The sequence below is a fragment of the Bidens hawaiensis genome, unplaced genomic scaffold, assembly GCF_021521415.1.
Source record: "Bidens hawaiensis isolate Kalapana, Puna unplaced genomic scaffold, B.hawaiensis_p1.1 tig00030918_1, whole genome shotgun sequence".
NCBI lineage: Eukaryota > Viridiplantae > Streptophyta > Magnoliopsida > Asterales > Asteraceae > Bidens > Bidens hawaiensis.
Genome location: NW_027495184.1, coordinates 59093 through 85484, shown reverse-complemented (window position 1 = coordinate 85484; position 26392 = coordinate 59093). Strand labels below are relative to the sequence as shown.

The 26392-nt window shown below is 37.6% G+C and overlaps 1 protein-coding gene across 1 annotated transcript; it reads left to right on the top strand.

Moving 5' to 3' along the window:
* The first annotated feature begins 946 nt into the window (after nucleotides 1–946).
* Nucleotides 947–25488, top strand: LOC143581432 (serine carboxypeptidase-like 26). The gene is made up of 9 exons (XM_077064223.1): nucleotides 947–1371; nucleotides 2969–3076; nucleotides 3152–3247; nucleotides 3852–3944; nucleotides 4083–4171; nucleotides 23681–24048; nucleotides 24816–24908; nucleotides 25016–25124; nucleotides 25222–25488. Exons 1-9 carry the CDS (start codon nucleotides 966–968, stop codon nucleotides 25351–25353), a joined length of 1494 nt encoding a protein of 497 aa, XP_076920338.1. The 5' UTR covers nucleotides 947–965; the 3' UTR covers nucleotides 25354–25488.
* The last annotated feature ends 904 nt before the right edge of the window (nucleotides 25489–26392 follow it).

The following is a 26392-nucleotide window of genomic DNA, read 5'->3' as shown; positions in this document are numbered from 1 at the left end:
AAAAGCTATATATTTATTCTATATATATACAATTAGCAACTTAAGCATGCATCATTGGTTTATTATATCTTGGGTTTTAGTGGGTTGTAACCACTTTCGGTTTTTCTTTCTCATTTTTTTATCTTTAATACTTTACTTTTAACCCAATATTTTAACATCTTTTATAATTTAATCCTAACACTTTTCACTTTCAACTTTGGTCCACTATACTTTGTATCTTTTACAAATTTTACGTTTTACGTTTCGGTCTAAATGTTGCAAGCTAACACGTCGCAACGTGTGCGTGTGATTCAACGTTTCGATCCCTATTTTTCCCGTTTCACGGGCCCGTTGTAACACGCAGGTCCTAGATCGACTTAGTTATTGTTTTTGTGTTTTATGTTTTGCGTGCATGATTCAATGTTTTACGTCTAATGCTCGTTCAGTTTAATTTTTTTGCTTTTTTATTTCTTCATTTATACAAGTTTTTTCCGATGTTAGTAGTCGGTCGCTAGATGTGATGTGACATGAATGCCACTTGGCACGATTTTACGCCCCCACGGGGCATAATACTAGTTCTATACACATACCAAAAATATTATCCTAAAAATTTACAAAATCGATACACGAATTTACGAATATAATTGGAGCCGTCGGAATGACCACTCGTGACAATTGACAAATATGGGCATAGGCTCCCTTCCAAAAAGTCTCCACGTGAGTGATAACACATGCCCCACCAACAAATTATGTTCACCACTTCATACAGTAAATAATTTAAAGCATGTTCACACTTTTGAAAATAATAAATAAACACATATAAAAACTTATCATCATCGAAAAATGCAAGAAACCATCTATGCATCCGTTTATGTCTTGTTCCAAGACATTGATAGCACGAGTCTTTTAGTAAACTACAACCTAAACGACATCGTTTGCTTTTGTCAATAAATATACGTACCTACTTCTCATTTGCCATTTGAGAAATGGAGAGGGGGCACACATTGTTTCTTACAAGACTTGTTCTACTAATTCTTGTAACGGTAACAACTTGCGAGTGTCAAATCCATGGCTCACGGGCCAACCAGGCGGAAACCCTGATGGAATTCAGACGTTCAAGAAAATACCAAACCCGAGTCAGTATGGTCAGTGAGGACATGTTGACTGAGTCGGGCCTTGGTGAGATGAAAACCGACGATAGTGGGAGGAAAATGGATGATGATTACATACACGAAGGGCTTCCCGGGCAACCATTATCCACCCTTTCGATATTCAAACAATATGCGGGGTATATTAATGTTGATAGAGTCAACGGTAGAAGCCTTTTCTACTATTTTGTTGAAGCTCTTGATGATCCATCTTCTAAGCCACTTGTTCTTTGGCTTAATGGAGGTACATTTTGCTAATCTTTGTCTTTTCTTCGGTTTAACAAGATAAACTCGTAAATTTTTATGAAAAAATGTTATAGAAAATAACATTTTGGATGAGTAAAAAGTTGCATACAACATTCTAAATCCCTTATGTTTTAAAACTTAGCATATTACTTGGTGTGTATAATCATATCTAATGCATTAGTTCTTAATCATATCTACATGTGTTTTGATTAATTACACATCCTGTCAAAATGGTCCGTTTTGCTACCTCATTCAAAATTTGTTTGCTTTATGATACTGGGAACATGTCATTAGAAATGCAATTGAAATGTGGTTAGGTGTTTGGGATTGTTTATTTTCACCAACTTATAACTTATTAACTTTTTGAGAAATAATAAGGTGCCTAGGATTGCTTTTAATGTTAGAGGGAAAAATTAATAAGTTACACTTTTGTAATTTATTAACTTATTGAAAAGTTATAATAAATTTTCATAAGGAATCCCAAATACTCCCTTATTATAGTCTAAAAGTTATCTATTTTTTGATTGACCTAGTACTATGTCGTACAAGGCCGGCTTTGAGGAGAGGGGGAGGGGGCGCGTCCCCGACCAGATCTAAGGGTGAGCAAGATAAGAGTTACCTTTGAAACCCTTTTACCCGACTCGTAAAACCCTTAATTAGACCTGAATATATAGTAAGGGTCGGGTAAAGGGTATTTAAATTTCTCCTTAAAGGGTAAAAGGGTTTCAAGGGTCCGATCCTTTTTCAGACCCTTTACCCGTTTACTAGTTTCTAGATATACATCAGCTTCGTGATTAATCTAAAATGTATGAGAGGTTTGTATTTTATATATGATTCGTCATAAATTTTCCAACTACTAAGAAAAATAAAAATAAAAGGCCATACTACTAATTGGAAACATATAATATATATTCGAAAATCACTGAATTGTTCTCTACATGAAATTTGTGAATGTGAATATTATTTGCATCAGTTCAAATGGTTGATAAACTTTCGAAGTTAGAGTTTGCTGTGTTATTAAATGAAATTATAATTGTTCTAGGATTTATATATTAAAGTCATATATGATATATGCAACTAGTAAATGCAGAAGATGAGCTGCGATTACTGCTTTAAAGGGTAAAGGGTTGGACCCTTGAAACCCTTATTAATACCCGACCCTTTTAATGTTTATAGGGTCTCGGGTCTACATTTCTTCCTAAAAGGGTAAAGGGTTCGGGTAGGGTATTAGGTAAAAGGGTAGGATCTTACCCTTTGAACAGGCGTAACCAGATCACCCTGCTAGACAGGCATATATATTCATGTCATGTCACTTTGCATCACATTTGCATGATTAGCAGACAAAAGTTTTTCCGTGTTGAAATATGAAAACTTGTATACATATAAAAATTAGTATAATTCTTTTAATAAAAAGGACATGCATCTAAATAAAAGGTAACATAAATGTAACATATTTCATAAAATTTACACTTACAAAAACAATTTCTTATATTTTATACATTCTTCACCTATTTTCTTAGCATTTTCCTACACATCTTCATAATAGAGCCGCACGCACGCATTATAACTTATGACGACCCATTATAATGTGACAGGACCGGGCTGTTCCTCGCTTGGGGTTGGAGCCATGCTCGAGATTGGACCGTTTGGCGTTAACCCTGATGGCAAAACGCTCTATACACGAAGATATTCATGGAACAAAGGTTCGTTTCTTGTATCTGTCCCAGTAAATATATATCAGTCAGCTTTAATAATATCTGTTTTGATCCGTTACACAGTTGCGAATATATTATTCTTGGAGTCACCCGCAGGAGTTGGATTCTCTTACTCCAACACAACCAGTGATTATGACTTGTCAGGGGATAAAAGGACTGGTAGGCTCCCTTTTATTATTATTACATGCACCTTCTTTTATAAAGAAATACAAAGAAAGAAAGTTAACATGGCTTTCTATCTAGTTGCTTCCTTAGTAAGGATATTCCATTTGAATTGTCATTTATTATTACTATATTATTAAATAAGTTAACTAAAAAGTAAACAATTATTCTCATCTGCGTGTTGCGGTGAAACGGGTAAAATTGTGTACATGTTCGAAAGCTACTATGTGTGTGTTGCAGTGGGAACATGGTAGAAAAGGGAAGATATTTCACTATTATGATAAAAGTTTTATTACTAAAGTTGAAGGGCCAAAAGGTAAATATATAAGTTGAAAGGGAGGATATTTCACTATTAAGGTTGAGAAGTCAAAAAGTAATATGTGAAACTAAAGTTAAGAGACTAAAAAGTATATATATGAAACTTTTATGACAAAAATCTAACTAACCAAAATTTGTAAATAAAGCTGAGGGACAAAAGGTAAGTTTTTAAACTTAAGTAGCTAAAGTATAAAGAATCAGACTTTTATAAATTATATTTATAATTACGTGTAATCATGTTTTGATTTATCATATTTTTGCGCTTTTTTTTATAAAATCGCAGCTATGGACTCGTACGCTTTCTTGGTAAACTGGTTCAGACGATTCCCACATTTCAAAAATAGTGACTTCCTCATAATGGGCGAAAGCTATGCAGGTACATACGGTTCAAAATAAGCAACTTTAAATTCTTATATAATTATTTAATAATAATAATAATAATAATAATTATTATTATTATTATTTTTCCTCAGAGAATATAATATGAAATTTGAGAAGTTAAATTATATTGCAGGATTTTATATCCCAGAGCTGGCTGGTGTAGTTATAAAGAAAAACATGGAGGGTCAATCTAGTTCAATCATTAACATCAAGGGTATTATGGTAAATAACTTCATATTGTTTTATCTTTTTTTCTTCTGCATTACAATATATAAAAACCGTATTGTTATATCTTAACCCTCTTGATATGACTTATACAACAATAAATAGTCATTTTTAATCAATTTCTTTGAAACAACTGTATCAAACATACAAAAGTAATAAGTAAGAAAAAAATCTTGTATATTTTATTGATCTTGTAGCCTTTATGCTTTTCTGGCCAGAGTCCCAACCCCCTTCTTTACAATTGATATTAGAGACATAACGGCCCATGTTTTCCTTTGCAAACGTTTGAATTATTAGTATACAATGTGACTGCCACTTTGAAAGAATCTTTGGTGTTAGAAAACCAATCTACTGCCACTTTGAAAGAGTCTTTGACGTTAGAAAACCATGTTCTCCATGCCAACGTTTGAATTATTAACCATCGAAAGGACCTGAGTGGGCGCCGAACTGCTGCTGCCGATCTCCACCAAACTGGTTGGACGACGAGGCTCCGTATGACCACGAGGGGGTGACTGAAAGAGTGTAGCCATAATGAGAGACATGTGCCATCTCGGCTAAGTACATCCACTCGAAGCCCCTACGTGTGTAGTTAGCAGTATAATCAATCAGACCCCTTTGACGGGCCTGCTCTGTGCGAAACTCCTGCTGAGCTATCTCGAACTGGTTGAAACGGCGCCACAGATCCTCATAAGAGTGGCGCATCATCAGCATGGGGAGCCTCCTGGTCAGGCATCTCCTCGTCCTCAGACGACGGTAGTGGTTCCCAAACCTGACCACACTTGTCGATTAACTGAGTGCTATTATCAAAGGTTCGGACCATACCCATCGACCTGAACTTCCTTGTGTCAATAAAGACACCTGAACCAAGCCTAGTCAAGTCCTCAGCCTCAGCCGATCTAACACCTTCAGCCGGTGAGCCAACTCGGAAATAAGATGACTACCACAAACAGTACTACCAGGAGAAGACCCACCCGCACGATTAAAGCATTTAGAAACACTGAACCCCAAGTTACAGTCGTGGTGCTCGATGATACAGTATAAATGGAACAAATCCCATGACACGACGTTCCCCACACTATCACCACGTCCACCGATGCAGTGAAGGATAGTGTGGTGCCGTATACGGTGTGGGGGTTCACGAGCTTAGTGGCCTTTGAGGGCCGGCCACTGTGGTTACCAGTGATGTGAACCCAAAATGCGCCATTTTCGGCGGAGATCGGAAAATTTCGCAACCCGTCGAACATCTTGGTTTCAAGTTTCTCGTCCATGTACAACCCGAGTTGGCTGGCAAGGGTGGCAAGGGACCATGTATGCCACTACCAGTCCAACCAGAAGATTGGAACTAGGTAAATGCTTATAATGCTAAACAAGAAATTAAAGACAGGTACATGGATGATCGTATGAGAAGGATGCATATTGCATGGCATAGGGGAGAGCCAATGGTGGACAACCCACCAGTGATTGATTATGCTAGTTTGGGCCAGTATGGGAGTGTTAACTGTTAAGTATCCACAGCCACAGATTCATCATTCGAGGTGGTTGGATCCGCATGCCGATGCAACTAGAGATGCGAGGGATGCAGGTGAAGGCTGTTCTTCAGATGCCTTCAACCTTTCAAGAGTTGAATTGCTGAAATCTCTTAGACTTGATATTTCAAAAATAAGTTTTTGAATTGAAGGAAAAATGAGTAGAATATATTTGAAGTATAAAAGTAATGAGATAAATATAACTTAGATCTTCATTGTCTCTGAACTTTAGTGATGAGAACCAATTAAACCATTATTTCCCTATGGCTTCTTGCCTTGAAGGTATTAGAATGACTTCATGACTCCAGGTTTCATAAAAAGAATAAGAGATAGAATATTGATCAAAAGGAAATATTTTATTTCATAACTGTTCTTCCTGAAGGAAGAACTTATTGATATTTACATCATTTCTTCTTAACGGAGATTTAACTCAAACATCATTAAGATTACACGGAGAAAAGAAATTAATTTTTTGGGAGAGAATCTGATGCCTCTTTCCCTTCTAACCAATTACATTATATAGAGAAAAAAGAACCTAAAGTTCTTCTTGTTACGTAAGTGCTTACGTAATTCTTCAATCAATGAATCGATGTGTGGGGTCTAGTGTGAGTGTATCTTCCATAATTTCATCTGTGTAGATGTCATTTTGGCTGCATTCATCACACACATGTTTTTCTATTGTCCGAGTCAGTTCTTGGCGCAATAATTTTTTAGTGGTGGGACCTACGTCAAATTTATTAAAGATGATTTGCTGCTCAATAGTCTTTATTGCTTGTTTTTCATGAGCATGAAAGGGCGTTCCACTATGACTAATAATTATGCAGTTTTGACCGCAATAATTATTTTTTTTGAAATTTACAACAGTAGTTTGCTGAAGGAAGTTTAGGATTTATAGATATCCATTTACTCTAATGGAGACACAATGACTGACGTCTTCTTGTTCTTCCATAATGTTGAAAGGCTGGACATTTCTTACCTTAGCTAAACCGATTTCTAGCAAGTGTAAGGCGGAAAATTTTTTTCCTTAATCTTACTTATCCGATATCTCTTCCCATCATAACTATCGGTAATAACTACGTTTATGACGACCCGGTCAAGGTATTTTCAAATCACATTACAAACCATATGAGCATTCAACTAATTCAATCACAAATAACTGTATCCTATGTATAACATTATCGATAACCAATCCAACACTCCCTAATTAACGGGCTAATGTTGACAATGGCCATACTACCCTTATAAACTTTATTTTATGAACCAACTGCGTTATCAACATCAGTTTACTTATAAAATTCCGCTCAAACAACATACCCACATAAGGCATAAGATTGATTACTTGCCTAATTAGTGAGAATGCGTATTCTCACTTTAGGTTTTATAAAGAAGGTAATTATCTTTACTTAGATGACAAGTCAATATTCACATATTACCCACATCCAATTCATCAAGACCTATTTACCAAAGTCCAAATTTAACTTACAATGCATTAACATAATGACAATTGTAACTCCATTATATGTAGAATTACTTACTTTTGCTCGCTGGATTGATTTGCATTCTCGAGTTCATTCTCCAACACGTTGACTTCCTGAAGTCAAATCATAAGGATATTCAAGTTAGCATTCAACTAGTGATTACATAATACTGATTTAACATAACTCGATCTCAAACGGGTCATATTGTATATAACATGTTTATTACCACCAATTTCACATACGAATCATCTACTCACATTCATATCACTACTCATATAGATTCATTAAGCGCATATTATCAATTTAATTCAATATCTATCCATTTATGTATTGAGACATTTTATCAAACACTTGGTGTGCGTACAAGATCTTAACATATAAGGCTTACACTGTGTATAACATATAAAATCCCGATGGTCCGGCCCCTTTAGTGTGAGATAGATGTTTGACTACGGTACCGTTAAGATTGGCCATGAGGATGGACACATCTTCAAGGTGAACGGTCACCGTTTGAAACACTATTTGAGTGAGCCGGTTGAGACAGTGCTGGAGGTTGTCGACCTCCACCTCATGATCTAAGTGTGGGGAGTGTGAGTCTAGCTATCGACTCCGTAAAAATTTAGCATGTTTAGGAACTTTGTAGATTTTTTGTGTGTTCGTTTTATTCTTAGTTCTTTTTGAAGTTTTTCTTACCTTTGTTCTTTTCCGGATTCCGTTCTTTGAGCGAGAGATTTTGGGTTAGGGCTCATAATGGTCAAAATTGGGAACCATTTTGGTGTTTGGAGTTGAGTGGAGTGCTGCCAAGTTGGCAGAACGGAATGGTGGCTCAAACGTTGCCGCACGGCCTTGCACGACCGTGCAAAATGACCTCGGGAACCGTGCATCGGTTTAAAATCACTTTATAACCCTACCTACTCCCCATTCTCATCCATTCCATCCTCCAAACCGCCAATTTTAACCCCTTTCCCCCCGAATCTATTGTTCTCTACCGGATTTTAACATCAAAGGTATGTTTAATCTTCCCTTCCATTTTCCTTTTCCTTTATCTTGGTAATTTTAGGGTTTGTTCTTGAGGAATTGGGGCTTCTTCAATTTTACCCGTTTTAAGTCGGATTTGCCCAAATTTCTTGCTTTAATAGTTCGTTGTAGGGTTATATTTGACTATTTTGGGCTTGATTTGGTCGATTGGGGTGTCTCCCGACAATGTTTGGCGTCTGCATTGTTTCTGCAAACCTTGCACGGGCACGCACGGCCGTGCATGGTCGTTCATCTTCTGGACGCATCGCCGTTGTTCTGAACAGTATCACGCCGGGTTGCATGGGCCCGCACGACCGGGCGAATGGTGAACTGACCAGGCTGTACGAGCGGGCTCGGAAGGGGGAATAAACGGGCTGGAGGAGGGGCCGGGCTGGGAAAACTACACATCTAAAGGGCGGTGGCTGCTCGCCCGCAGGATGACTCGAAGAAGTGCCGTATGACCAAGAAGGCGCAGCGGGGACCGTGAAACCGCTATGTGCCGTATGGGCCTGATCGTAAGCGTAAACCCACTCGAAGCCCCGTCGTGTGTAGTTAGCGGTGTAGTCCATCAGGCCCCGCTGATCGAGCGGCTCCATCCGAAACTACTACTGGGCACTCTGGAACTGCTCCTGATTGAGGCTAAACTGGTCAAACCTCTGCCATAAATTCTCGTAGTCCAGCGGTACCTGGTGCGGCTGTGGCCCCTCGTGCGGTGGAGGCTCCTCCTGATCGTGATCTGGCATGCCAACATCATCAGCAGGGGGCGGCGGGTCCCAAATGCGACCCCGCCTATCAATCAATCGAGTGCGGTTCCCGACCGTCCTCACAATCCTCATCGACCGGAGCCGGGCCATATCCATGGGGATCCCCTCACCCATAAGTGTCAATCGGCCAGCAGCTGGCAGATCCATAACCCCTAACTAGTGGGCTAGCTCAGTGATGAGTACACCCGCGCAGATGGAGCTGCCCGATGTCGAGCCACCCGCCCGACTAAAACACTCCGCCACACTTAACCCTAGGTTAAAGTCGTGACCATCAATGATACAATACAAGTGAAAGAGGTCCTGGGTCACGACGTTACCCACGCTATCACCGCGGGCCCTAATGCAGTATAATATAATGTGGTGCAGGAGGCGATGAAGCGGGTCTAGTAGGAGAGTGGCCTTCAAGGACCGGCCACTATGCTGCGAACCAGTAACCTGACTCCATAACGCATGTCTCGCCTCGGTGCTCGAAAAATCCTACAGGCCATCAAACAGCTCCGTTTCTATTTCCTCGTCCGTGTGCAATCCCAAAGTGCTAGCGAGGGTGGCAAGGGACCAAAGGTACCACTTACCCCCAAACCTGAAACGAACCCCGCAATTACTGTCGTGGGGGTCGCGGATCAATGGTACATAAAAAAAAGCTAGAAACTCAAGGGTGAGCTCGAGGTAGACAGGTCGCCGGATGGCGAAGAGATGTCGCTCGAGTGATTTATTCAGCGAGGAACAGAAAGCGGTAGACACAAAACTTCTACTGGCACTCGAATCAAATAAGACCGATGCCTGTAATTCATCAAGTAAAAAGGTACCTGGGATAACATTACACTACTCCTTAGCTACACGATCATACATATGATCCCAACGTCATAATATAAGAATAGATAAGGAGAAAGTACCTAAAACAACATCCGCATCATCTTTCGCGTCTCTCTTGGAGATGTTGAAGGCTCTCGCCCTGGCCTTCGGCTTCTCTTCCACTTTACCCCTCGAGGAAGTCCCCTGACCGGACCCCCACCTTTACAGCGGAAACAAGTCAACGTCAGACACTCGAAATGGGGGTGTCCAACCTTATCACATCGGAAACAAAAACCAGACCCACTCTTACATTCCTCCTTGTGCGGTCTCCCGCACTTCTTGCAATTTCCAACCCCCGCATCCCTCTTAAATTCTGAAGGCTCAATTTTTACTCTCTTCTCGGACGAATTAAAATTGTTTCCGCCGGGCCGCTTACCATACGAATTTGAGTTCCATGTCTTCCTCGTCTCGGCCGACGGTAACTTCTCCCTCTGATCATACAATGTACCTGCTAAGGTAACCACCGAGTGAAACTAGCTCATGTCGGTGGTCACCACACCCCTACGAACATCCACCGGAAGACCTTTCACATACTTCTTAATCCTCTTAGCTTCAGGAGTAACTAGATCGGGACATAATCGAGCCATCTTATTAAACTTCATGGTATACTCCCGATTCGTCATACTACCCGCCTCCAAGGTCAAGAATTCCTGTTCAGTCTTATCCAATTCATGTGGAGGACAAAACTGATCAAGAACCAATTTCTTCAATTCATCCCACGTGATCCTCCTAATCGAACGATCACCCATGGCCTGCGCCAGATTATCCCACCAACATAGTGCCTCGGAACGAAACGAGGCAGTAGCATAAGTCACCATGTCATCCCCCTTGCACTTACTAACTCTCAGAATGGCCTCCATCTCCCTAACCCACTGATGTGCTGCCAACGCGTCTTTAGTACCATCGAAAGAATGAGGATCACATTTCTAAAAGTCACCGTACGAACAACCCCGGGTAGACACACTAATAGTCCGCACGTCGTCTTCATCCCTACTCGGCACATACACCTCCTCCTCCTCCTCGACCTGCGTCTTCTTACCCTTTCTTTCCTTACCCGAACTCTTACCGACCAACGACTCCTCCATGGCCCTAACGGCCTCAGCAACGATCTCGGGAATGGCGCTATGGAGCACCTGGTAAACCTCGTCCGTGATAGCCGCGCGCATAGCAGGATCTAAGGCGGAGTTATCCCCCTCCTCATGAATCGGGGTTTCCTGCTGGGGAGTAGGAATCTCATTCTCAGCTTCGGCACGTGGCTTACGACCACGGCCACGAACACTAGGACCACCTCTCTTAGCTGCTCGAGTATTAACCATGACTTATCCCTACAAAGACAGAATTTTTATACGGTCAAGTATAAGTGGCATTTAGAACATGTAAGGTATGGGTAAATTGCTAATGACGTTGATCAGGTGTAATTAGTCGTTTACTTTACCCGCCCGTCCTAATCACCCATGCCCCTAACCACATTAGCCTTCTATCTAACACTTAAACAATCAATCACATACTGGAAACTTTAAAATTTAAAGGAACGACTAACAATTAAAGTTATATCTTGGCTTGCAGCTACTTGCGATGGGCATACTAGTCTTTTCCCTTACAGTTCGAGTCCAAGCATTCGGGGATGCTCGGATCCCTCGAACCATGGCTCTGATACCAACTTGTAAGACCCTGAATGTAACACCCCGGCTAAAGCGGAAACGCCTGAGTGTGACGTACAGATTGCTCAAACACACGTGACACTATTAAGTGACCATAATAACATTATTTCATTTAAATCTTCATGTAACACAAGTTTATCAAATAATACAAGTTGTAACAAATAAATAAACAAATGATAAGTTATTCTTTGAATATCCTATAGGCATGCTATGTGTCTTCTAACTTTCATCCTCGTATCTTTACACCTGTAACATATGTATAAAATAAAGTCAGCTACGAACATAGCTGGTGAGCTTCCACAGTTTAAATATGTACGTAAAAACCATACAACTCATGGACAAGTGATAAACGAGCAAGTAAGTCCTTTCCAATTGGTAATAACCAACGTACTCGGGAAATCGCGCAAGTAAGGTCCTTTCCAGTTGATAGCAATCAACGTATTCGGATAATGAGGCCCTTTTCCACTTGATACAAATGGACCGGCGTGCAAAGAGGGGCGTATGATCATACTTAATGAGGCTTCCCAACCGTGCAAGTAATATTTGTGCAAGTAATACAAGTAACACACAAGTCCATATACGAATTGTAGTTTTGTAATAGAAGTAACAATACTTGAATTTCAATATGGATACATATGCTACCCAAAACAATAAAAATATTAAAAAGGGGTGGTGAAAAACTCACCTTGAAATTGAAGATAAACGTTGCAATGAAAACCGAAAGCATGATAACGAAACCGAAGCGGTCGAACATGCGTTAAAGAAATCCGAAACGATTGAACTTCTCGAACTATAATTAAAACAAAAGCAAAGTCTAACTATCGGGATTGAAAATGTTAAAATTATTTTGTTAACGGAGTTAAGCTTATTTAATGTAACTTTTATTATTTTATGGCATTTTTATATTTTAATAATATTGTTTAAGCTTTAACAGGTTTTAATGATTTAAATTAATATTTTATTAATAACTTAACGCTAATACGAGAATTATGATATTTGCGAATCACAGATTTTAACTATAGTTTTATCTAAAAAAAATGATTTTGTTTACAATTTATCAAAGGTAACGAGCTATAGTCAACGAAACGGAAAAATAAAATAATTTTATCGGGTTTAATGAAGGTGAACATTAGTTTTTAGGTGAAAAATGTTAAACTTAGATTTATACATAATTTATTTATGTTAAAATGATTTTATTTGATTTAAAATAATTTTTAATAATCTATTTGGTTTATTTAATAATAAAGACGACTTAAAAGAATTCGCTTCATTTCCGGTCGGACCCGGACTCAACTTTAGGTTGGGTTCGTTTCCGACATGGTAAAAAGTATTATATTTTAGAGAGTGAAATGAAAAGAATTAGTTTTAGATGTTGGATAAATAAAATAACTAAACCGAACCGAATAAATATATAAGCGAGTCAAGATCGTTTTTGATGAACTACACTATTGTTAAATAAATAATATAACATTAAGTTCTAAACGACACGAACAAGTAGAAACTAAAAACATACCCTGAACAAGAACTTAGATAATAAAAGAAGAAATCTTGAACTTCACGGTTTGACTTCATAAATCAAAGTAGGCGAAAATCACCAAAATGAGAAAATAACAAGAATCTTTTGTAAATTGAGTTGTGAGGAAATGAGAATGAATGGAGCTCTATTTATAAGTGAAGTGAGCTAGAGTTGTTTCAATTGTATTAAATTGGTCAAAATACTTAATGGGTCATAAATGCCATTTAAAACTTTTAATTGGTCATAAAAATTAAATTGTAACCTACAATTTATATTCAAACACATTTATTATCATCATAAAGAATTTTGACCAAGATTTAAATGTAGTAGGAATTTATTTTTCTTCATGTTTTAAAACCAACTAAGTAAAAAAATGTGACATAATTAAATAATAATAAAAAAATGTACTTTGGTTATACGTAAATAGTGTTATCTATATGACATTTAAATAAAGTATATATATATATATTAGTAATGGTTAATATATTTAAATAACTTTAGGAAAAATATTACATATGAAATATGTAACATATGATTGTACTTATAACTAAATGGATCACCTCGACTAATAAAACGGATTAGTTTTCAAAATATATTTACTCTTTAGTCCTTGAACTTTGAGGTGCAATCTATATGAAATAGAATTTATATAACTTGGATATTTTTATATTTTACCCGCACAGTTTGCAAATTGTTTTATCTTTAAAACATTGACTTTCGTTAATTGTGCAAAATGAATTGAAAGCGGCAAATAATAACCGTAAATCCTCGGAATTCAATACGAATAGAAAATGAATGTATGATAAACGACGAACAAGAGTACATTAAAATGAAAAACCGGGTCGGTTTAACGAACACAACACTAACTCAAAAATGACGAATGTCACTTGAAGTGAAACTTAAGAATCTTTTAATAATATATATATTTATAAACGAAAACCGAAAATTTGAAATGGGTCGGGTTTTCAGATTTGAAAAGTAACGAATGTTACACCGAATCCCAGGAGTCCTACAGTTGGTACTCATCTATAATACTTATAAAAATACTTAAACTTGAAAACAATTCATTTCATTAAAACAACCAATTAAGAGTATAATTCAGCGGAAAACTTTAATTAATAAAATAAGTTCCCAAAACCCGGGAATTATGCCCAAAACCAATTTAAATGTATTTGATAAAACTTTTAAAAAGAAACGTTTAATATTTAAATCTTCCATCCACGTATGCCATTCACCGTCCAAGTAGCTTCGTGCACGTCCAAGCGGTAAGATCCTCCTCCTAACCAGAAACTCACACTAACATGCACACAAAGTCAGCTTGAGCTGAGTCATTCCAATAAATAACATTAATAATAATAATCATCAATAATAATAATCATAATAGTCATTCCAAGATTTTAACAAAATTAAAGGGATACATCAGTTAAGTCATCATCCTCAATAAATAATCATCCTTATATATATATATATATAAACATCTTTATAAGTACATCTCTCTCTATATATATAAACATCCAAGTAATAACATCAGGGTCGAGCACACGTACAACCCAAACATGTAACATCTCATCCAACGTATGCAAACACAAAGTAGGCATACGTAACATCCGTAGTCGATAACGACTACTAAACATCGCCAAATATTGGCCATACAATAATACATACAAACATACGATAATATCATCTCAAGGCCTACCCTATACAAGTAAGCCTATATAAAATAGTTTAAACGTTTTATCAAGCAAATCGCTTAGGTGTGCATGCTAGCCCAAAAACTTAAAAAGAGTAAAAAGGGGCATCATGAACTCACCTAACACAAGACACGTATTCACCAAGAGCTAGAGAATCCCTAAGTAATCCCAAAACTCAAACACCTGTTGGTTTACATGCAAACATTACTAACGACATCGAAAGGACTCGTTTATCCTACGAGATGTTCTAACATGGTTCGAGTTACCTAAATCCTCGACCTCATCAAACTCAATCATAACAGCCCCCGGGGCCATACATTCACCAACACGACCCTTAGATACTCCTAGGAATAAAGAATTCCCAATTTACCCCCGGAAGCACTAGGTGACACTAACACATGCGTTTAAGAGTCATTTAGGCCATTAACATCCAACTCAGCCCCGTGTGGACCCAATATGATAAAATCACAGCCAACAAGTCCACACGACGCTACAAGAGTCAAATGGGTCGGTAACTCGCAAGTACAACGCACCAACTATTCAATAAACGCAATTGCGCGTTGTACCGACCCATTTGAGTAACCGACAACCAATTCAGCCCCATAACTTATAAAAATGATATTTCAACAGCCCGTACATCAAACCAAGTTTCCCGAGCTGAATTAGTCGTTTATCACTTCAACCCTCGTGTTAAACGTATCAAACTACAATTCTAGTCAACACAATCAAACTACAACTAGTTGACCAATCTAACGAACACCAATGAACATGATTTTTAAGTATGATATACTAGACATACCTAGGAGGATTTTGGTGCAAAAGCCACAACCAAAACAGTCCCGAAAAGGTTAGAATTGACAGCCACCCGGTAAGCCTACAACACGCAATTTAACGATCAATACGCGTGTTATAAAGATCAATTAAGGTGTAAAATACTTGGGGAATCGTAGAACTAACCTTCAATTGATGTTTTACGCTCAAACCTTGGATGGAAAGAAGAAAATCGCAAGGGGGGGGGGGGGCTGCAAGAGTGCCGATCGGACAGCAAGGGGTTAGGGTTAGGTTTTGTGTTATAAAAATAAACGTTACGCTCTAGCCCCTCCAGTTTAAAGGTCATGGAAACTTGAAAGAAAAGCTTAAGTAATTTAACGTACCAGAAGGATAAATAGGTCATCGAGGGACGACGGATAACTCCCGAGCATTGTACATGCTTTACAAGATATAAATCATTAAACCGAAAATTAACTGGCGTTACACGTTCCAGTTCTAGCCTACGTCAGTCATCAGCATCCAGAATAGATCAGTTATATGAAATATCGTATGTTTCCGACGATTCTAAAATTCCTATTACCAATTTGCCTTTAGTAAATCCTCATAATGTTTTTTCTAAACCTTATAATTCATTATCTAGAAAAGTCAAAAAAATTAATCATTCCACTTCCAACCCCCATGTCAAAGAATTTGTCCAAACCTCCAGGTTTAATTCACATCAACTCCCAGCCACCACCTCCGAACACCTTGTACCACCAGATCTACCCATAATCTGCCAATCCCAAGGTTACACACACATCAAATTTAATGCAATCCGATTAGCCCTTACCTTCCACGAAAGAAAAGGCTTACCGACGTTCTCCCATATAGCCCTTGTTGATACAAGATTTGTTGAATACCAACATACAAACTACCTTCATGCACTGTTTTCGTCACCTTCTACCCATACTTCAACATGCCTATAAACGATCCATCCCTCCTCACAGCTCTGAAAGCCCAGATCCAAATTGGAGGAACACCCCAAGTAAATACCTTCCAGACAACATTCCATTACCATATGGTGTACAGAATACAAAACCACTCCTTAGACATCATAGTCCCTGGACAAGATAACGTTGGATACGCGTTATTTATTGATGTTGATTTCAACGCCATGCCAACCTGCACATATGTTCCGAAACAATTATCCAGATATTAGTTGAAAAAACTGTTACCAGAAAAATGGATAACAAAGTATGAACATATCCATCAAACACCTGTCCAGACAACCACAACCCCAGAGTTTGTTAAACATCAAGATGGAATGGTTGAAATCAAGTTCTTAAGCCAAGAACGAAGAAACATATTCCTGACAATAAATATGATGCAAACCGTACCACCACCGACACCAACTCAACACACAGGATACTGTTGTTACGATATATGCAACTGTCCATCTTGCATAGAAGAAGCTTTCAGAGTTGAGTATGAAGAAGACAACCAAAAAAGAAGAGCTCGCAACGCTCTCTAAATAACAGGTATGAGGATGGAGACCCCAATGTTGGTTTACTAGGCGAACCATCGGGAAAGTTTGACTACTATGTCCTCTATGGTAGCTCAACGCATAAGCCAAATTCAAAACCAGAACTCTGCAAATCATCACCTCCACCAGGCATGCCTCCCGGCAAACTGGAAAGATGTTTTGTAATCACCCCTTCCACCTCATCATCAGATTACCAAGAAGAATTCCTACAATTAACCCCGTTTGAGAAACCTGACCTAAAAGGAAAACATATATGGAAGATCCAAAACTCTTCCATCATGACACCAAGTGGTCGATCAAACCCAACCACTGCAGCATAAGAAACTTTAAACTTGAAAAGTGAAAATGCAGTTGCCCAGAATAAAGTTCTCATAAACATTCTAGCTCAGCAAGACAACTTCAGCAGAACCCAAGAAGTCCTGGTCAACAGACTTCAAGGTCTAGAAAACATTATCTATGAAGTTGAAACAAAATTTCTAAATCTTCACCAAGACCTACTTGAAATGGTCAACAAAACTCCTGCAATGCAGACATCAATGACTCTCTCACAAAAGAGTCAGAGATGAGTTTCTCAAGGCTCAGCTATCAGACCTTGAAAGACAGCATAAGCAACAAAAGGTCTGAATAATGGTTGATAATCCATGGAGATTACCAACCTCACCATTTGCAAGATCTAGCTTTGACCAACAACTTTTATCCAGGGCTCCATCCACACAATCCTCACCATCATTAAGCCTATGGTTCAATTAAAGAAGAGGGCCAAAAAGAAAATCTCCACCCAGAATCATAGGTGCCTCTTCTAGCAACCCTTGATCATCAAAAGCTAAAGAACCATTCAAAAAACATACGCTTGATGATAGCATGATGATGGCTTCATCAGGTGCTCCTGTGGATCTACCGATCCTAAGAGAAGATCCCATTACAACCTTGATACAGAAGCTAGCCACGAAAGACTCTCCAAGATTCCTGCCATGTATTTCCTCAAGCATGATTGTCACTTCAGATGATGAATCTGAGAAGTTAGAATGAGGAAATACCCAACCCAAGTGAAGCATTCGAACACTTGCTCATGAACGAACAAGATGCCACAATTAGAAATGATATTGATTTAGATGTCGAAGATGCAGCTTCACAAACAGAAACCCAGAACAACCCAAACGTCCCAAGATCGGACTCCAACATAAAGTTCACTTTTGATGACATTCCCCCATCACAATGGCGTGAAAGAATTATAGAAATGCATACATGGTGTGCTGCAAAACTACAATACTATGAAATTGATGTAGTCATCAAAAGATTCTTGGCCAGGTGTCAAGGAAGATTTAAAGAATGGTACCTAAGTCTTGGTGAATACAGGCAGATACAGCTTCAGCAACTCCGATCACAAGAAGAACTCATACACGTGGTCCATAATGAATTCATTGGGAACCCCCTTGATCATAAAGTTCACGCATGTGATGAATTCTTAAAAATGAAGTGTTGTTCGTTCCATCCAAAGGATCAATAAATACATTATAACCGTATGTTTGAGTGGTTTTATCATCTTAATGGCGTAGATGACACAAATCTCAAGCAGATCTTCCTACAATCTTTTCCAGAATCACTCTGTAATGAAGCATTTAGAACTCTGGAACATAGGAACGTAAGATGCGCATAGGCATCACTAGGAGAGCTATATCAACATATTAAAAATGCTCTTGCTAAGCTTTGTAATCAGAAAAGATTCCTAAGTGTTTACAAAAAGATGAGCAATCGTCTTGGCTCAGCCTGCAATGATAGTTATCTCAAAATCAAATGCAAAGATGAGTCATCATGCAGTTGTTCGAAAAAATCCCACTTCTCGAAGAAACATAATAAGCATTATTCTTCAAGAAGAAAGTTTTCTAATAAGAAGTGGAAGTTCCTATGGAAAAAATCTTTTAGAGGAAAAAGCACAGACATGTGCTACATTTGTAACCAAAAAGGTTATTTTGCAAGGGATTGCAAAGACAAGAAAAAACCCAGGCCTTACTCCATACGATAAATCAAGTAGAACAAGTTGACATCTCGGAGTTAGAGTCATTGTACTCACTAGACGATGAACCAAGAGATAGAGCAATATGTTCAATCTGCTATTCTGATTCAGATGATGAGACAGATATAGATTTCTCAGATACAAACAATCAAAGCAGTGACATTTGTCCAATGTTTATGGCAAGAAAAAGAGAATCGTCTCCATATCCTCTAATCCCGGATCCTCTAGTTAAGTTCATTGCTGCTTAATCACTATAAAAACCTATCCTGGTAATTGCATTGATAGATTCTGGCTCACACATATCAGTATTATATCCAAGCATTCTACCCCCAAGTTATTGGTGCCCCCACAGACATTTTTTTCTAACTGCAAATGGTCAAACTTTCTCCATTGACAAAATCAGCAAGCCAGTATACACCAGACTCTTCCCCACATATGTTATCAGACACAGATTTTTGGGATCTAGCCTTCATGGAAAAAATCTTCTTCTTGGTTGGGATATTATATTCCAATTACCAGAAATGAGAATTTTCGGTTATAATGGGCTTAGCTGGAAAAAATATGTCAATCCATATACCACAATCCATCATCTTTACATGAATACACCCTCACCTCACCCCACAGAAGCACTTAAAAGGCAAATCATCAAAACCTCCTGTGCCTCGAACCACACTGAGTTTTTGACCAAACACAACTCACCCTTGTGGCTTAATCCTTCATTTTTTGTGTCCTCGCCGTTCAAACAAAACGAAGACATAAACCCAACAAAAGCAAGTCATCTAGGTATGAACCCAGACATTACAAGCTTGCAACAAAAGAATGTTCAGAATTGGCCAAACAAGGTTTAATCGAACCTACAAAATCCCGGGGGCTTGTGAAGCCTTCTATGTTAATAAACAAAGTGAACAAGTTCATGGAAAATTAAGGTTGGTTATCAATTATCAGCCATTGAATCATTTTTTAGCAGATGACAAGTTTCCACTTCCTAAAAAAATCCATGTTTCAGTCTTTGATATACGCAGAAGTTTTGTCAAAATTTGATCTCAAAGCTAGTTTCTGGCAACTTGGAATCAAACCAGAAGATAGGCCGAAGACAACCTTCTGCATTCCAGATCATCATTTCCAGTGGAATATGATGTCATTCGGGTTAAAAATAGCACCATACACATTTCAAAAAGCAATGGTGAAAATATTTGAGCCTATCTTAAGCAATACACTAGTATACATTGATGATATACTATTGTTCTCCAAAAATGAGGAGTCCCATATATAATTACTCAAAAAATTCCACTTAATAGTCTAACAATATGGGATATGCTGTCAGAAAAGAAAATGGAAATTTGTGTCAAAGAAATTGATTTCCTTGGAATGAAAATTGCCGATGGAAATTCAAACACCAACCAAACATAGCGCAAGAGCTCAGACGTTTTCCTGACAAGCTGACGTCACAAAAATAAATTCAACAATTTCTTGGTCTAGTTAATTATATGGCCGAATCTCTACCAAAGCTGTCAATCCAAACAGTACACCTGTTCCCCATGTTAAAAAAGAATCATCCACTATGGACTGAAAAGTAAACGCAGAATATAAAAGAGATAAAGAAGCTAGCAGATGTGATGCCACCTTTAAATATTCCTACGTCAACAAACAAAAGAATCCTTCAAACATATGCTAGTGATGAATACTGGGCAGCGGTCCTAATTGTAGAAGACGACAAAGGTGTCAGGTCAGTATGTGGATACAAGAGCGGCATGTTTAGTGTGTCAGAAAAGCACCACCACTCCACTTACAAAGAAATCTTGGCGGTCAAAAGAGGGATCGAGAAATTTCAGTTCCATCTTATCGGTCAGAGCTTTTTTTTATTGAAATGGACATGTCATCATTTCCCAAAATACTACAGTTCAAGAAAAAAGCTCTCAAGAGACACAGTTACTATGGTGGGCTAACTGATTCTCACAGTATTCTTTCACTGTTAAACATATCAAAGGAAAGAATAATATCCTTGTGGATTTCCTGTCAAGGCCAAAGGCCTATAAATAGCAAGAGTCCAATATAGTTAGGCATCATCGAGTCTTGCCCACAATTCTCACAATGGCACATCTCAAAACCTCCAAATCCCTCTGCCAACCCTCAAATCCAAAACCTACACACCTTCCAAATGAAGTCATTGAAGTCATTAATACCCATAACCTGGTGGATCCATCCAGCCTCAACTACAAAAATTTAATGACAATTATTTTGAAAAAGGATGGAAAGTTTTCAAAAGGGGAAAATGTTCACCTTGATTTCCCTTTTCTTCATGTTTTCCATATAGGAAATCCATCTGCCCTAACGAAAGAAACATTGTGTTTTTCTGGTGCTTATTCAAAACATTCACTGTAGCCGTCTATTTCAACACCTTGAAGCTAGGCGCGTACTTCCTTGATTAGGAGGGTTACCTAAAGACCAAAAATACACTCTAAAAATGTTAGAATGGTTCCTCTCTATTGAAAAATGGATACAAATAATTGGTTCTTCATAAAAAAAAGTATCTAATTGCTCGCTTCAATAAACCCAACCCACATACAAGTTAGAAAAGGGTCTACAAAGTCCCAGTCACATTCATCCACTCCTGGTCAAGCATGAATCCAGCAAGCTAGTTTTTCAAAGCAATTTTTTACGAAGCTTGGTTGCAAATCCGAAAAGAAATGGCTTTAACAAACAATGTCAATCCCAACAATATAAACATTGCTGTCTTAAAATGGAATGATTTATAGCCAGCAAATCATCCATGTGTACAAGATTGGGAAAAGGCCACCAAAGATCACTTTGAAGAAAAAGTTTTTAAAGGAGTCTCAACTAAAAAAGGAGATTGTTGGAAGATAGACTTGAATGAAATCCCAAAAAATCCAAACGATGAAGAACTGCAGGATGTTAATTCCTCTCAAGTTTCGGTGAGCATTTGGACCCCTCCAAAAAATATTATGGAACAACTTCAAGCACAAAACCTCTTACCATGGCCTCAAAAACATCACACAAAGGAAACTATTGGAAAATGATGATTTAATCATGGAAGAAGCATCGCAGAAGACGTTAATGATTGTGTGTCTTATTTCATGTATTATGTGTGTTGTTTAAATCTAATCACTCTTAAAGTGGTTAGTTAAGATTAGTCCATATGTATGGATTATTATGGCATGGCTTATGTCATAGGTATGGCCCTTAGTCCACTTGTTTGGGCCTTAACCAAACCATGGATAAATCCAAGCGAACTTTTCTTAAATCCAAGCGATTTTTTCGTAAGCGTTTGCCCCCGATCCAATTGGGGGATCGAATTGATTATAAAAACATGAGTTTAATTAGTCGATTTATTAGTGAACAGGGAAAAATATTATCTAGACGAGTAAATAGATTGACCTTGAAACAACAACGATTAATTACTATTGCTATAAAAAAAGCTCGTATTTTATCTTTGTTACCTTTTCTTAATAATGAGAAACAATTTGAAAGAACTGAGTCGACCACTAGAACTACTAGTCTTAGAGGCAGAAAAAGGTAGGTTTACTCTTTATTAACTTGAATTCAAACCCCCATCCGAACTCAAACGCGGATTTCTATTTTGTGGTCAAAATCCAAGAATCGGGATTGAATTCTCGTGTCATAAGAAAAAAAAGAAGAATCTGGGAAGAAGAAAATTTTTTTTGAACGCGTTGATTCATTTTTATTTTGACTACTTTCTTTTCTCATATTCTAGTGTCTTTTTATGAGGTTAGTTAGCTTTTTCTTACCTATAAAAGGCAAATTTTCCCTATCTTATAAACCATCTCTTAAAAAAAATAAAAACTTATTCCTTATATATTCTCTCTAATTCTTTATATATTCTCTCTAATTCTTTCTTGAGTTCTTAAATTCTATACTTAAAGTTCTTTTACAGTATCACTCATGCCTCTCTGATATTTTTCCTCTATGATGTTTTAAGGGTCTTGACTTTTACATCAAATTTAGAAGTTTCCAAGCCCTGCTAATTTGGTCCCTCTACTATCAATTAGTTAAATTTGCAACAATGCCAAGTTTGATTAATTACACTTTGTGCACCCCAACTTACATTCCTTACAAATATTCTTTTAGATAAACCTTTTGTATTGGAAACAATACTTGGGGTGTTACATTATGACTTTGATATTTAAACATTAAAACATGTACTTTAACCCACTGATCAATGAGGACTTTGATACTAAGGTTGTTCGCTGTGGAAGGGGCAACGTTGCCCCTCCACAGTGCCGCATCACCGCCATATAGGTTTGTTACCCCTCTTCATAACGCCCCGTTGTGGTTTGTTGCCCTATTGCATATATACATATGTATGTGTGTGTAAGAGAGAGAAGTTGGATGGTCCCACCTCACCCCTCAACGTCGCCCCTTTGTCGTGATGTAGCGTTAACTCACGCCATCTTCAGGTCTTCAATTTGTGGTTGATGTGCCATTCCATGATTATTTTCTGAGTCACAAAAATGTCGTTTTTAGCCCTAAACTGTATTCTTTACATTTTATAATTATACTACGTTTTTTATTTTATTTTATTTTTTTAATCTTATTATCATTTGAAGCTCTTAAAAGTTATTAACTATGCCAAATGGTTATGTAGGTATATATTTGAGTCAAAGAACATGCCTTACATGTTAACATTTTCACATTGTTGTTGTTTGTATATATAGATTGGGAATGGAATAATGAACGAGGATACTGACGACAAAGGATTCAACGATTATTTATGGAGCCATGCGTTAATTTCAGATGAAATCTATACCAAATTAACTCAAAATTGTAGTAACGCCGTTAATAGCGAATATTGTAAAAACTTAGAGGAAGAACTCGGGGAAGAAATCGGGGACATTGATTTATACAACATCTACGGCCCCACTTGTCCGCGTTTGCCACATGGTTTAACAGTTAGGAAGAAACGCCATAGTGGATTAGATCCATGCGAAGGAAATTACGTGGAAGCGTATCTCAATCTTCCAAATGTTCAGAAAGCTTTCCATGCAAATGTCACCAAGTTATCTTATCCATGGGCGACTTGCAGGTATGGTCATTTGTTGGATCAACTCGCTTTACCTATGTTTAAAAATTTATATGTTATATCATTAAAACCGTCTGGCCTTGTTGAAAAGCGTGTTGATGTTAACGGGTGTGAATTTATGAGACTACACGAACCTAATATTAAATTCATCACGTGTTTGATTTTAGTCTAAATGGTTTTGGGTCAACCATGAAAACAAATTTTATTAAATGGCTGTGTTTAGGTCAACTTGGCGGGATCATGGGTTGACCTGTCTAATCCTTAATTTTGCAATAAAATTGTTTTAGCATAATATTTTATTTAGTTTAACGTAACGATATTATATAGGACGGTTCAAATGAAATCATTGTTTTGTAGGAAGTGCAGGAAGACTTAAGACAAAGCATACCATGTAAATAGAACACTATACGGTTTTTTAGCACACTATAGATGTAAACCATCAACTACTTTGATCCAAAGACCAAAATCTATTTCTAGGCTTCTTAAGAAAGTATATATTCTTACAATAGCCATACCCTTATATTATATACATTGTTGCTTTGCTATAGTTTGTGATTTAAAGTACTAGGATGAAAAATAAAAAGAACTTTTTTAGTTAAATGGTTTAGGTTCGTGTCAACCCATAAGATGCACCGACCCATTAACATTATGCATAGGCAGCATAGTTATGGGATATTGAGATGGGTCATGGGTGATTTGTTTGGGCCTTTGCCAACCCATTGTCTTGGATGATATCATTTAACCTTGGTTTATAATTTGTTTTGTTGCAGCAAACTCATTGTGAAGTGGAAGGATAGCCCGAAAACTATGTTTCCGATATACAAAAGGCTAATAGCTTTGGGTCTTCGAATACTTCTTTATAGGTATTCATGTCACACTTTTTTAACAATTACACGACTCATTGTGAAATGGCCCCTCAGACTGTCTCTAGAGATTATTCTAATGACTTGACATGAAACATTTTCGACAGTGGAGACGTGGATGCCGTTGTTCCAGTATGTGGCACACGATATTCTATTGATGCCATGAACCTTAAAGTGATAAAACCTTGGCGATTCTGGACAGACGCTACTAAACAAGTAATGTTTCTTGTCTAAATACTGTACATACTTTAGACTTGCGTTTAACGAATATTAAAAGATTATTAAACAAGTAGGGATTGGTTAAATGTTGTAGGTGGCGGGGTATAAGGTTGTATACGATGGATTAACGTTTGCTACGGTACGAGGTGCTGGTCATGAAGTACCTCGTTTTCAACCACGCCAAGCCTTTGCTTTAGTAAAGATGTTCTTGGCAAATCGCGATTAAAAACAAGCATCATTATCGAACAGGTGGTTTTTAATTCTTCATTATTAGTATCATTATCAGCCATCAACACAAAAGAATAGTGTTGCAGATTCAATGTTTAAATCCATGAAATGAATTATAGCATCGATAGGCACTCTTGTAAACCAATAACGAGAAATTCCACTTTTAATTCGTTCGAAATGTTATCAAACCAACTTTATCATCAGAAATCCGTTTAACACGATCTTATTTTGCCGATATAATTATTTAGGAGTTCAAATATAATAAACTCCGAGCTTATTTTCAAATTTCATTGTTATCAAAGTTATATGTAGTACCTATACTATATTATAATGCATTTGCGAGAGATATTTAAAGACAAAAGTTAAGTGAATTCAAGTTGTAAAGGTGACATATTTGTTTTTATGCAACATCATCCGCGCATTTAAAGAATATTTACACCTTTGCCTAATGTCTCCTCACCTTTTGGAGTACCGTCAATGATAAAATACCGCATATGCATATTAGTCTCCCTATATTGTATTTGTATATGAGTTTAAGTAATTGGTTTGCAGATGTGTCCATTAACTAAGTCCGGATAAGAGATATTTGCGGAAAATAAACGAAGCAGATTCATCATTCATGTATGCATTAAACTTATTAGCAAAACATGTGTTGCATTTATCATGCATTCACACACGACGAAAATGTGACACGCGAGTCTAGTGTCACCTTTTTTAGACTCTTTAAAGAAAATGATTTATTAACTTCAAACTATAATTGATTAATTTCTGATATGTTTATGGAAGATCATGTCGAAAAAACACACATTTTATTTATTTTAACTAGGATTGTAAACGGACCGAACCGAACTAGACTAGACCTTATCCGTGTTCGTCCGTTAAAACTTTTGTCAGACAAACGGAGGGTTCACGAACACCCTACCGAACGAAAATTCGTGCCCGTGTCCATCCATTAAGGAATTGAGGTTGTCCATTTCCAGTTGCATCTGTTCGTTAATATTGTAAACGGACGGTAACGGACAAACTAACACTAACGG